At 38.7% G+C, this 13,999-nt stretch overlaps 1 protein-coding gene across 1 annotated transcript in view; it reads left to right on the top strand.

Annotated features, from left to right (window-relative positions):
* The window catches only part of LOC126764053 (uncharacterized), a 917,515-nt gene extending 907,510 nt beyond the window's left edge, over positions 1-10,005 (top strand). The window contains exon 10 of the mRNA XM_050481799.1: positions 9,859-10,005. Within this exon, the coding sequence (XP_050337756.1) occupies positions 9,859-9,914 (56 nt within the window). The 3' untranslated portion in view covers positions 9,915-10,005. The remainder of the gene's footprint in view (positions 1-9,858) is intronic.
* Positions 10,006-13,999: the final 3,994 nt, after the last annotated feature.

The raw sequence follows: 13,999 nt of genomic DNA, 5'->3' as shown, positions 1-13,999 counted from the left end.
CAATGCAATTTCGACTATTTTATAAACAAATGATAAAATTAAAGAGTTCGATGCCTCTTATGAAAAATACGTTACCCACAATTAAGTGGAAAACAACAAAAGAACTTAGTTTATTTTAACGACGTAAGTATGTTTAAGTGTACATGTATGTATGTATGTAAATATATATATGTGTGTTTATATCTATTAATATTTTATGTGATGGTGAAGTGGATATCATAACTGTTAGCCTCGAAGAGTGGCAAAAGCAATGGAACGCAGCAGAAAAAGGAAGATGGACGCACAAGCTCATTAAGAACGTATCAGCTTGGATTGTGAGACAACATGGGGAGACAGACTTTTATCTGACACAATTCTTGACAGGCCATGGCTGTTTCAGGGAATACCTTTATAGATTCGGCCACGATGATGACACAAAATGCTCATTCTGCAGCAGTTTCAATGAAAACGCCGAGCATATCTTTTTCTTCTGTTCGAGATACGAAGTGGAGAGAACTTCCATCGAAGGAATAATTATTCAAAGGATGACGCCTGACAACATTATAAGCCACATGCTGCAATCAAAGTTGGTATGGGCGAAAATGAAAGAGTGGGCCGCAACAGCGATCCACGAACTCAGGATAAGAGAACGACAGCGAAGAAGCTTGAGACCAGCTGAATAACCACGAAAGGAGTTTCCGAAGAGGCATTCTTGCCCAGCTTGGTCCTGCGAAGTGCAACCTAACGGCGGTCCCGCAGAACCAATTACAAGCTAACGCAGCCGGAGTTAAGGGTTTAGTACGTAGGCGTACTGCTTCGCAAGTCCAGTAAAGTTAGATAAGATTAACTGGGTGTGATCCCGAAAGAGGTGTATCCTTAGCGGGCAAAATGAATCGTGCATGCTACCTGTCAAAGGCAGTATCTTTTGGAAGATTCCCCCTCCGACACAAAAAAACAAAAGCATCTACCTTTCGCACCACACACGAGGACTCCAAACACAATCAACAAACGGGACTGGTGGACGGTGACCGCCTATCTTTCTTTTACGATCCCTGCGCATATACGTGCCATCAGTCACCTATAAGCTTCTATCCCGCTTTTAATTCATTTTTCAGCCGGGTGACGGGTGAGTGCCGCAAGTTTTTAAAACATTTTTCTACTTTCGGCCCCGCCGCTTTGTTGTTTTTCAGGCGGGTAATTGCTACTCAAAATTCTTCATGGACGGGCAATGGAACGTCTGCACCATCATCATCGATTGAGGAATCGGGTTCGCTTTCCCTGGCGTTGCACATTCACTGCCATTCAGCAGGCTGGAGAAGTGTTCCCTCCATAATTTAAGTATGCTCTGGGCATCGGTGACTATATCACCTTTGGGGGTTCTACAAGAGTATGCTCCGATCTTGAAACCTTCTGTAAGCCGCCGCATTTTTTCGTAGAATTTTCGAGCATTACCCCTGTCGGCCAGCTTACAAGCTCTTCGTACTCATGCATTCCGGCCTCTTTCTTCTTCTACCTACAAATGCGTCTCGCTTCCCTCTTCAACTCTCGGTATCTATCCCATCCCGCACGTGTAGTGGTCGATCGTAACGTTGAGAGGTAGACAGTCTGTTTTCTCTCGCTGCGACACGGCACTCCTCGTCGTATCAGCTGTTCTTATGCATTTTCCGGAAACCAATGGTTTCGGTTGCAGCTGTACGTAGGAGCTTGAAATGCCGTCCCACAGTTCCATTATACCGAGTTGTTGATGAGTGCTCTCAGAGAGCAGGTCTGCAAGCGGAGTAGAAAATCGTTCGGCAGTCTGTTGTGATTGCAGCTTTTCGACGTCGAACTTTCCCTGTATTTGGTGACGTGCGCTTTTTGCTGCACAGAGGCGGGTGCGAATCTTGACTGCAACAAGATAGTGGTCCGAGTCGATGTTAGGACCTCGGAACACTGGAGACGTTTCCTCTGTCTATCGATGATCGATCTAGTTGGTGGCTTTTCGATCTGGAGACAGCCAGGTAGCTTGATGTATTTCCTTGTGCTAGAATCTAGTACCACAGATAACCATATTTCGGGCCCGGCGAAGTCGATCAGCCTCAACCCATTTGGGGTGTTTCGTCGTAGAGGCTGAATTTACTAACCGTAGTGCCAAAGATACCTTCTCTGCCCACCCTGGCGTTAAAGTCGCCAAGCATGATTTTGACATCGTGGCGGGGGCAGCTCTCATCAGCGCGCTCCAAGCGCTCATAAAAGGCGTCTTTGGTCATATCGACCTTCTCTTCCGTCGGGACGTGGGCGGAAATCAGCGATAGGTTGAAGAACCTCGCTGTGATTCGGATTGTGGCTAGATGATAGTACTCGGAGATTTTCATGGGGGGTGTTTTTTTACGTGACGGGTCCCAAACCCAGCGCACAAGCCTATGCAAGGTATGTTTCGCCTTCTCACTTTAGCCTTCAAACGGATGTTCTTAGGCTACCCAGAGGATACTTGGTCAGAGACCTGAAGTCGTGAGCTGCTTGAGCCATATGTAAAAGGATCGTTTCTGGCCACTCCCAAGTGAATGGCGATCAGAGTTTTTTATTTAAAAGTAATCATAATTGATGAAATATAAATGGCGGCCTCCCGTATGTTTACCTCTGTTGATGCGAGATTAAAACAAATTTTTAAAGCAGCCAAGCTCTTCTGTGATATAAAGATCATACTGTTAGGTAGTTGAAGCAACTCTCTTTCTCTCACCTGTTGGAGATAGGTGGATTTTATCTTCTAATCCCAATGATGCGCACAACTCCTTCTTTGGTTCTCTTTTTGTAGGGGTTACTCAAATATTTTGAATTAAATAAAATAATGTGGCAAAATTAGGATGATGCTGTTGCTATTGCATTAAACCATATGGAATGTGGTGATGACGTATCATTATTTGAAACTCGAGTGGCTAATTCCGAGGAAGTTCCCAATGATGCCATACATTTATTTTGACCCAATGGAGAAACAAATAATTTGATTGCCCTTAATGGAGTGGAAATAGTTAAACTAGGTAAAAACTTCTGAAACGCAGAGCCTGCTCTAGGAATTGACACTGAACACCACTTCAAAATTATAGTAATTACGGTGAATACAATAACGTGTGAAGGCTTGGTTAATGGGGTGACTGCACAAGTTATCCAAAATAATTTCCGCTGTTTAAACCAACTCTGTAGATTAAGTTCTAAGAACCTTCTGTGGGCTTGATAGCATGATCAGAAAAGCCTCATCCTCTAGAAAGTTCCTGGACACCAATTGAAAAAGTTTTCAAATCTTTTCAATATTCATATGAAAGATATGAACAAATTTCAATTCAAAATTTACTTTTTCCAATTGAAAAAGTGCTCAAATCTTTGCAATATATATGTAGGAATCTATGATAAATGGGCACTAGAAAATACGAAAAATAGATTAGAGAAAACGGCAAGGAGAAAGAGAGAGTTGAACCGCGAAAGCCGAAGTGGAAAGACGTGCAGATCCGCTAAGTCATATTGAATTATTCCATACCTATTAATAAACCTACATATATATGAAAGATATGAACAAATTTTAACTGAAAAAAGTCAATTTTCAGTTGTTCTGGCTGAGGGAATAAATTTTCAGCCAGAGTGCCACATATGTATGTATAATAAAGTCGACGTTCACACTCGATCAAGAATGTATAGATCCTCGCCACATGTTGCCTGGTCTTTCTATTGTATGAAATTTGTTTTCTACTTCGAATTTTTAAAGGTGTTAATATTTATAAATCTTATGGCAAACATGTAAAATAATACTGACGTAATAAATAAAATTTCTTATTCATTGCCAAAAAATGATTTCTTTTCAAATTCCTGTATAAAGTTGTAATGCATTTTATATAAAATGTATTCTAATTTGAATAAATTTTGTTTACAAGCATCTTTAATTAATTTCACGGTGAATATGCATAACTGAGACAACATTTCCGACTTTTAATTTAAATATATACAGTAAAGCTCTTGGTATTCATCCAAACGACTAACCGGTTTACGGGATAATATTCAGTTTGCACTCTCCAGATAGTCATAAATCGTTCACTATACGATTAACCGCTCATCATCGTCTCTCCGGTTAATCGTTTTTAATCGACTATCGTTGAAATTGGCTATCCGAATAGTATTAATCGATTAATATTAACACAAACGGTTATAAAAGGTATATTCGAATAATCGGTTTTCAGTTAACTTTCCATATAACAGTATTGTTACAAATTACTAAAAGTACGATAAATCAATTATTAATACGCCGCCTGAAGAACAACAAAGCGGTGGTGGCCGATAGATTGCCGGCCGAGCTATTCAAACACGGCGGTGAACAACTGATAAGGAGCATTCATCAGCTTATTTGTAAAATATGGTAAAATATTTACGGTCCTTTGCGCGTTGGCCACGGCGAATATCGCATTCGATGGAACGATGAGCTGTATGAGATATACGACATAGTTCAGCGAATTAAAAGGCAGCGACTACACTGGCTAAGCCCTGTTGTTCGTATGGACGAAAACAATCCACTCTGAAAGTATTCGGCGCAGTACCCGCCGGGGGAAGCAGAGGCACAGAACACCCTCCACTCCGTTGGAAGGACCAGGTGGAGAAGGACCTGGCTTCTCTTGGAATATCCAATTGGCGCCACGTAGCGAAAATAAAAAACGGCTGGCGGCCTGTTGTTAACTCGGCAATAGTCGCGTAAGCCGTGTCTACGCCAATAAAAAAAGAAGAAGAATTACGCCTTAGACATTACATTTTACCACCCAGATGGTATGAGAGAGCTTTATGGGAGCGGGCTTAAAAATTGGACTATAGGCGTGGCACCACCCGTTCTTGGTGAAATCCCATATCTCAGGACCCGATTAATTAATTTCGGTGCTTGGAATTCTACTTACATTCTTAAGTCACATTGTGAAAATGAACGCAATCAGACTACAACCACGCTTACTTCTCATATACCACATTTTTAAATTCCACTTGATTCGTTCAGTTTCCTGTACATAAATTAAAGAGCAATTATTGTTACGGGAAAAAACTTTGCACGACTAGTGTCTTTAGTATGTGCCGTAGGGTGTCCTTTATTTCCCAAATTTATTTTTGAGTCTGCAGCGCCCTCAAAATGTTTAGTAAAAAAAATTATGAAACGGATATGAGCTCTTAATATTGATAGTAACCCGCGCCGCAACGACGATTTATTTCCCATTTAACTTACATGGGGTTTTCGTACTTTTTACAAATATTTTTTTATTTGCGAAACCAATTGATACATTGCTGCGGCACCGAATTATTTTTGTAGGAAATTGAACGTTCTACAAAGTTTCTCTGAAATTTTTCAAAAAAAAAATCGAAATATTTTTTTTTTCTCAGTCAGTGATATCTGTGTCAAATTTCACATCAAAAACTTTCAACTTTGACCTTGAATAACTTTGACGGAAGTGATTTTTTTTTTTTTAATTTCGGAGAAATGGAGGGAAAACTTCTCCAGCGTGCTGAATGGCAGTGAAAGCATATCGCCAGGAGAAGGTAAATACGATTCTGCAATCGATGGCGAATAGCAGTTACCTGTCTGAAGAACAACAAATCGCCGGTGGCCGATGGATTGCCGGCCGAGCTATTCAAATCCTGAGACGAACAACTGATAAAGGGACACCACAATCTGCGCCAACTACCATCTATCGTGGGCTAAGCGTCCTCAACTTTACTATGTGAATGATTAAAGCATACCGTTAAAAAACTGATTGGACTTTAACATTGCGGCCTTAGGACTGGAAAAACAACAACTGATCAGATATTCACCATGCACCAAATCTTTTAAAAGACCCGTGAAAAGTGAATCAACACATATTTACAACCTCTTTGCCGATTTTAAATCTGCTTTGGCAGCACGAAAAGGAACTACCTCTATGCCGCTATGTCTGAATTTGATTACACCGCAAAACTAATACGAATGTGTAAATCCTGTCATCAAACAAACAGTCGTCGTCACTGTGCCTCCCACGTCACTCTTGGCAGTCATCACTTCGAAGTTGTAGATAATTTCGCCTAACTTGGAACCAGTGTTAACAGCAATAACAACGTCGGCCTCGAAATCCAACGCCGAATAACTCATGCCAACAGGTGTTAATTTGGGCTCAATGGGCAATTGAGAGGTAAAGTTCTCTTTCGACGAGTAAAAACCAAACTCTATAAGTCACTTAATATTCCCGTCTTGCTGATTTGATTAGCTGACGTTTCGAGTTTTAGAGACAAAGTTTCTGCGAAATATTTATGGTCTTTTGCGCGTTGGCCACGGCAAATATCGTATTCGGCTACGCTAGCTAGGTCATGTCGTCCAAATTGACGTAAACATTTTAGCTCTGAAAGTTTTCGACGCAGTACCCGACGGTTTCCACTTTCTTGGAAAAATAAGGTGGAGAAGGTCCCGGATTCGCTTGGAATCTTCAATGGGCGCCACATTGCGTAAAGAACAGGCGACTGGAATGCTGTTATGAGCTCGGCTATAATCGCGTAAGCGGTGTCTACGCTAGAAAAGAAAAAGAAGAATGTTTGACATGTCGTCATGGATAAGTATACGATCAAATACGATTCGAGATTATTACAAGTCACTACCGAAATTCGAAGTTAGTGGCCTCAACTTTAAGAGCACTACTCCTATTTCGTGGTCGTAAAAATCATCTTTTCATATCAACCCTTGAGCGTTTAGTGGAAAAATTTGATTCCACAGCCACAGGCACAATACAAAACGTTCCCGCGCCAGTGAGACAAAGAAGTGCCCGTAATGTCGAGAATATTGCTGCTGCTAGCGCATCGCCCAAATCTGTCTCTCACATGTCGTTCTCAAGCGTTGAGCATTGCTGTGACGTCGTTGTGGCAAATTTTGTAAAAAGATCTTGGCCTAAGTCCTTACAAGATCAGAAAACGACCAGAATTGTAGTATATTCGTGAATTGCGCTGAGCAACAACTTGAAAATGATCAGGATTTTCATTGAAAAATCATCTTCAGCGATGAGTCTCATTTCTGGCTGAATGAATTCGTCAATAAACAAAAAATGTGTTATTGGTCAGGCAGCAATCCACGCGTATTCCATGAGTTACCATTGCATCCCGAAAAAAATAAGGTTTGATGTGGTCATTGGGCTGCACTTCATCCGTGATGATCAAGACCCACACGTTACTGTGAATAGGAATCGCTTCCGCTCAATGATAACCGAACGTTTTTGGTCCGAATTGGATGATATGGACTTGGGCAATATGTGGTTCCAATAGGACGGCACCACAAGCCACAGAGCGAATGTCACAATCGATTTATTGAAAACCAAATTTGGTGAAGGAGTTATCTCACGAAATGGCTTAATCAAATGGCCGCCTCGGTTGTGCGATTTGACGCCGTTATACTTTTTCCTGTGGGGTTACGTCAATTCTATGCCTATGCCAACAAGCCAGATTGATGTACTTCGTGAGAATATCGAAGGTGAAATTGCAGCAGTATTGACTGATTTATGCTTGAAAACAGTCGAAAATTGGGTTCAGCCTCTAGACTTCTGTAAGCGTGCCCGTTGTGGCCATGAAAACGAAAACAAGTTCCATATGTAATGGTATAGAATGTACAGATGAATAAAGAATTTCATTCATATCCCAAAGCGTTTGTTTTATTTAAAAAACTTTTGTAGCGCTTTTATTGAAAAACCCTCTTGTGTCAAGTCGGGTGACGTAATTATTGATTTGTGACACTTTTACTACTTTTTAGCAAAACCTTCATATAGAGAGTTGGCAGACCTATTGCGTTTCATCCGATTTCATGACCTTGCCAGCATAGCCGCTGTCTTATATCACATATCTTGGTTAATGCGATTCGTTGTACTGATTTACTGTGTAGTATCTTATTTGGTGGCTTGGTTAAGATAGTTTATAAGTTTAGAATTAATGACGACTTGTGGGCATAGAGTGGTTCGAGTACTTCCAACCGATACCGACCTTCTTATAGTTGCGTACTAAATTTCTTCTATTTTGGTGTTCTATGTATACAATCCTATTGATATGTATTTCATTGTTATTTTTGTATTGGAACGTGACAACAAAAAAATATATTGTGGTATAGTTATTTAATATCATAATACTCCGAGTATTATGAATCATGAAATCACCGAAATTTAATCAATTTTCGCTACCAATTAGTATTTCCACAATTATTGGCATTTCAAATCTGTTTTTATAGGAAATCCTTTACCAGTCGTCATGAAGAAAAAAGGGGATTAGAGAGCCCTGTAGAGATTACAAGAAATTCAAAAATCAAATGAAGGCAGAATTCTATTTAATATGGTTATTACTTGACTACTGAGTACTAACGGAAAAGTAAATGTTCTTTAAAGTTGACCTTTGCGCATTCCTCCAAGTCTCGATACCGTTCGAACTCTGCAACGTAGTAAAGTATTCAAACAACGACATCTTTGTTGACTTTTGTGATGAGGAAAGACATGAACACCATAGAATGTGTGTGACTTTTTTAGCAACTCAGTCAATTGCTTACGCATCAACGATGCAATATAATCAGAAGAATCACACGAACTTATTAACACAAGATTTTCCGAATTTTACGATCCGATGATTTTTGTTGGAATATGGGTTAAAATGGATAACAGAATAAACTGATATTAAAGACTTTCCTCTCAAATGTTCTTAAATACTTAACAAATGTTGGTGATTACTTATAAAACCCTTCTTTAAAATTTCAGCCATATAATAAAGTAGAGTATAATAAATTTGTAGTTATTTGGTTTTACACCGGTTTTTTTTATTTATGGTCTACAACTTTGCTTCCGCCGTTTTCCAATAGATGTGTCTAGGGTCAAGCACTGGTCGATTAACTCGTTTTATATCGATCTTGGACATTTGTGTCATCACTAACCCAACAAAATATTTGTAGAGATCTGTTTGCATCCCAAACTTATTCCCAACTGAAAATGTCATTTTTTGAGCCGAATTCTCGACATTTGCAGGAAATTTTGCTTTTCTTTTTTAATTCCAAGAAAATGCGGCTGAGGCTCATCGAATACTTTCGGATACGTACGGTGAGGCTGTCCTAAGTGAAAGAACTTGTCGCGAATGGTTTCAACGTTTTAAGAATGGTGATTATGAAGTCGAAGACCGGCATAGTGGTGGAAGGGAGGCGATTTTCGAAGATGCTGAATTGGAAGCATTACTCGATCAAGATGCGTTTCAAACCAAAGAGGAATTGGCGGAATCGTAGCAAGTGACACAGCAAGTCGTATCAAAACGTCTCAAAGCCATGGGTATGATTCAGAAACAAGGAAACTGGGTTCCTTACGACTTGAAACCAAGAGATGTCGAACGGCGCTTCTTTGCATGTGAACAGCTGCTTCAAAGGCACAACCGAAAAGATTTTTACATCGCATTGTAACTGGCGGCGAAGAATGGTTTTGCCGTCAACGTGGTCAAAAAATATTTTGAAACGCTGAAATGGGAGATCTTACCCCACCCGCCGTATTCTCCAGACGTTGCTCCATCTGACTACCACTTGTTCTGATCGATGGCACACGGTCTGCTAACGAGCACTTCAGTTCTTATGAAGAAGTCAAAAATTGGATTGATACTTGGATCGACTCGAAAGATAAGGAGTTCTTTCGTCACGGAATAGACATGCAACCAGAAAGATGGTCAAAAGTAGTAGCTAGCGACGGCCAATATTTTGAATAACATTTTTGTAACCGTTTTTATACAATAAAGCCTTAAATTTACAAAAAAAAGACGGAAGCAAAGTTCGAGACCAATATTTATACTATTATTACTTTAACTAAGCATTAAAAATTATAATTCAATTTATCTTATTTCATCTTTGGTTATTTACAGGAAAAGAATCGTGTGAAAACAACTTTAAAGATGCGTGCTCAAAAGCCTCCATTTAAAATTAGATGAATTTTACCAGTCATAGTTCTAGATTTAAAATTTAATTAAAATACATTGTACGAAAGTAAAAAGATATATTTCTAATTAAACATACAGGTATATATTTGATCATATATGTACATATTAGACATAACACTGTTTTCTTTTACGATATAAACCAAATGCTCCGAATGCAAATTTAATTCGAACAACAATGTCATTCAGGACAGCATAAAGATATGATGCTCATGCGAGAAAACTGACGGTGATGTATCAAAAATGCTTTCGTCTATCAATGTGCCAATATGCATAGCTTGCATTTCACTGGTGTATTCTGTTGTTTTAACCAACTGATTAATAACGATTTCGTCCCATCTCATATTAAAATTTGGTACAGTTCAAACGAGTTGTTATTCCAAAATTCCCAATTTAATAAAGAAGTTCTTAAACATTAATTCGTTCATAAACAAATATATTAAATAACCTTGTAACCGAGGTAGGGTACTGGTCAATAGCCTTTTTTGACAGATCACGCGTGAGTCGTGTCAAGCTGTAATGTTATTTTGGTTCACTATTGTTTGGTATTTCATTACGGAGAGACTTTCGGGTTAACAACGTTTCAAAATTGTTCAACTTTATTACAAAAACTCGCGTTCTGTAAATAATGTGAACAAAATATGTATAGCAGCCGCAACTAAGAGTATAACACTACGACTGTTTAGAGTCGATTCGGCGCCGTTCATGGCTATTAAGACTGCAAATGATAAAGCGCGGGTAACTTCGTATACAATTTACTTTAGCATTTGGTATTCTTAAAATACAATACAATTTTAAATATATCCAAATAGATTCCAAACGGTGTTGAGTTCAATAAGACGCAGTGAATATCCAATCGAATTGTTTATTAACTCAGTGTAAAACTGAATGACTGATTTTGAAATAAAATTGAACCTTTTACAACTGTTTCTAATAAACCACCTAGGAGAGAAGCGATAAATGTGGTGAAGGATGGAGTCATGTGTAGAAGTTTACGCAAGTGAGGAAAGCTCTCTGATTGCCATTCACTTGGGAGTGACCAGAAACGATTATTTACGATTATTTACACATATCCGGTTCCCTTATACCGAGTTCTTTACGAGTGCTCTCAAAGAGCAGACGTGCAAGTCGCGTAGAAAATCGTTCGACCATCTGTTGTGATTGCAGCTTTCCGACGTCGAACCTTTCTTGTGTCTGTTGATGTGCGCATTTTGCTGCAAGGAGGTGGATGCGTATCTTGGCTGCAACAAGATAGTGGTCCGAGTCAATGTTAAGACTGTGTGCTCTGTCCAAACCAAAATTAGGGAGACACCACAATCTGCACCAACTACCGTCTATCGTGGGATTATCGAGCGTATTATGTGAAAGATTAAAGCCCAGCATCAACAACTGACCAGTTATTCTACATGCGCCAAATCTTGGGAAAAAACCCGTGAAAAGGGTCCGATAGTGAACGTGGGCAAGACGATATTTCTACTGTCATCAAACAAACAATGGTCGCACACGTAACAGTTATAATTTTGTTTATCTTGGGGCCAGTTTAACAGCAACAATAATGCCAGTCTCGAAACCCACGCAGAATAACACTTGCCAACAGTTGCTACTTCGGACTGAGTAGGCAATTCGGAAGTAAAGTCCACACTTGAAAGTTACATATATTTGCGTTTTAAATTTTTAAGTTATCGGGGCGGGGGAATTCCAATTTTATTTTTTCTGCCAATTGTTGAAGTGTTGGAAATATTTGGCTTTGATGATAGTTTTTCTACAAACCGACCATTATTTGACTGAGTTTTTGTGGCTTTAAGGAAGTCTGGACAATACTAATCTTTTATGGGCTTAATTGATATGGTGGTTCTTTCCTTACCTTCCGAAATTTTCAGAATTGTGAATAAAGGTCCTCGGTGGAGATTTCCTCAACTTGAGTTGACATAGTGGTAACTGGATCTTTAACTAGTCCACTTAGAATCCAACAGAATATAGTGTTTTGAGCTATAAGGCTGTTTGAGATTTTTTCAACACCTTCTAGTATAATTTGGTATAAGGTCGCTGATTAATGCAATATCTATTTGAACTGAGGTGTTGCAGTTGGTATCTATTAGATTTTGGTGGGAAACCTAATCCCAATGTTTACTAATTATTTGATGGATTGGAAGCATATTTGTGAGTTGCGGTAAGTCTAAGGCTGACTTCATAAACGCCGTTTGCAATGAAACACTGCAAACAGATGCGTTTAGGTGGCAAAGCAATCCTTCACTGAATCACTGTTTTGTAAACTAATGCAATGAATGACATTTTAAACGTTTATGAACGCAAAATTGGTTCGCCGAACATCGTTTGTTTTGTTTAATTATATTATTGTGAAATGTATCTCCAGCAATCCTGCGCTTTTGTTTTGCAAAGCGCTTTAGAATTGGCTGAAACAAAAAAATACATGCAACATCACGTTAAATTTTAATTAAATAAAAGAAAGCGCCGGGCTATTACATTATTAATGAATCGCGATTCAAAAAGAAGGATTCCTAAAACCTCAAATTTTTGCAAAACCACTGAAATTATGCAAGATGACGTGTTTTACTCGCACTTTCGTATGACGAAGATCACATTTAAAGTATTTGCTACTAAATGTTATTATTTATAAAAAATAATTCATATTTTTTGATTAAAGATATTACAGAGCATGATAAATCCTTGGTGGCCTCCGCACACAACAGGACGAATTGAAATTTCATTGGGAAAATCATTACAAATAACGATTTGGCAGCTGGGCAACAATTGCTCTTTTAGAGACGTCAGCGATCGTTTTGGTGTAGCAATTGGCCTAGCATATAAAATTTTTATTAAAATAATAAAGATGATCTGCCGCTTAAAGGGAGATGTTATAAAATTTTCAAAGACTGCAGCTGAACAAAAGCAAATAAGTGAAGAATTTTTAATTCTGCGCTTCAATCCATTCCTCTTTGTTCTAGGGTGCGTCGATGGAACACATGTTTCAATTTCACAACCAATCAAAGATGAAATCAGTTATCGCAACCGAAAGGGAACATACTCAATTCTTGCTCAAGTAAATATTTGAAGTTTTTTACCTTAACTTATAATTTTTTAAGTTGAATACTTTTTTTGCAATGCTATTGTCGACAGTCGCATGAAATTCATAGATGTATTTATTGGTTGCCCTGGTGCGTGCCATGACGCATCGGTATGGCAAATGAGTTCTATCAGGAAGGCCATAATTGATAAAAAATTAATATTTATTCCAATTTTTTTGGCGATGGAGGTTATCCGTTTGGAAAAGTTTATTATGGTACCTTATCGTGATAACGGATTCCTGGCACCAATGCAAATGAAGTATAATGTAATTCTAAGCTCAACTCGGGTTGTTGTGGAACAGCCATTTGGCGTTTTAAAAAAGAAATTTAGAATACTAAAATATATTGAAGTGGCATATATGATAATTCATAACATTATTATTGTAAATGAAGGCAGCAATACCGATGAAATAATAGAAGAAACAAACATCATCGACTTCAGCCTATTAGAGTAAACAAATTAAGAATTATTGTGAATTTTCTACAATTCTCTGGAATAAGGTACGAATTTCCTTTAACTCAGCTGCCTTCTCTTTTTCCACCGCAATTTTTTCTGTCTCCATGTCCAGCAGTTTCTTCATAATTTTGGCATCTGCCTCAGATTCTTTGTTCAAAAAATCCAGAACTTCGCAACGTTTTCGTTTTATTACACCCCTTGGAGTTGTGATATCTGCAGGTGTCACATCTGAGTTCATTGTCGAGTGGCTATTGGTCGGTGTCGAAGGGTCATCACTTGTTAAATCTTCTATTAAATTATGAAGTGAACTTTCGAACATTTCACTTTGCACAAGAACGCTACTGCGACTGCCGAAGACCTCGTCTAAGGCATCGAAAAATTCCCAGTTTGTAGAACTCTCACCAGATGTGTTGTTACGTTTCTTGATTCTTTTATATTATATGTGCCCATTATGTTGATAAAACATCTAGTCGCTTCATCTTTAGAAAATGGAAATGTGCTATCAACATCCCGAATCTCCCGCATT

The sequence above is a fragment of the Bactrocera neohumeralis genome, unplaced genomic scaffold (assembly GCF_024586455.1).
Source record: "Bactrocera neohumeralis isolate Rockhampton unplaced genomic scaffold, APGP_CSIRO_Bneo_wtdbg2-racon-allhic-juicebox.fasta_v2 cluster09, whole genome shotgun sequence".
Taxonomy (NCBI): Eukaryota; Metazoa; Arthropoda; class Insecta; order Diptera; family Tephritidae; genus Bactrocera; species Bactrocera neohumeralis.
This window is presented reverse-complemented; position numbering and strand designations above follow the sequence as displayed.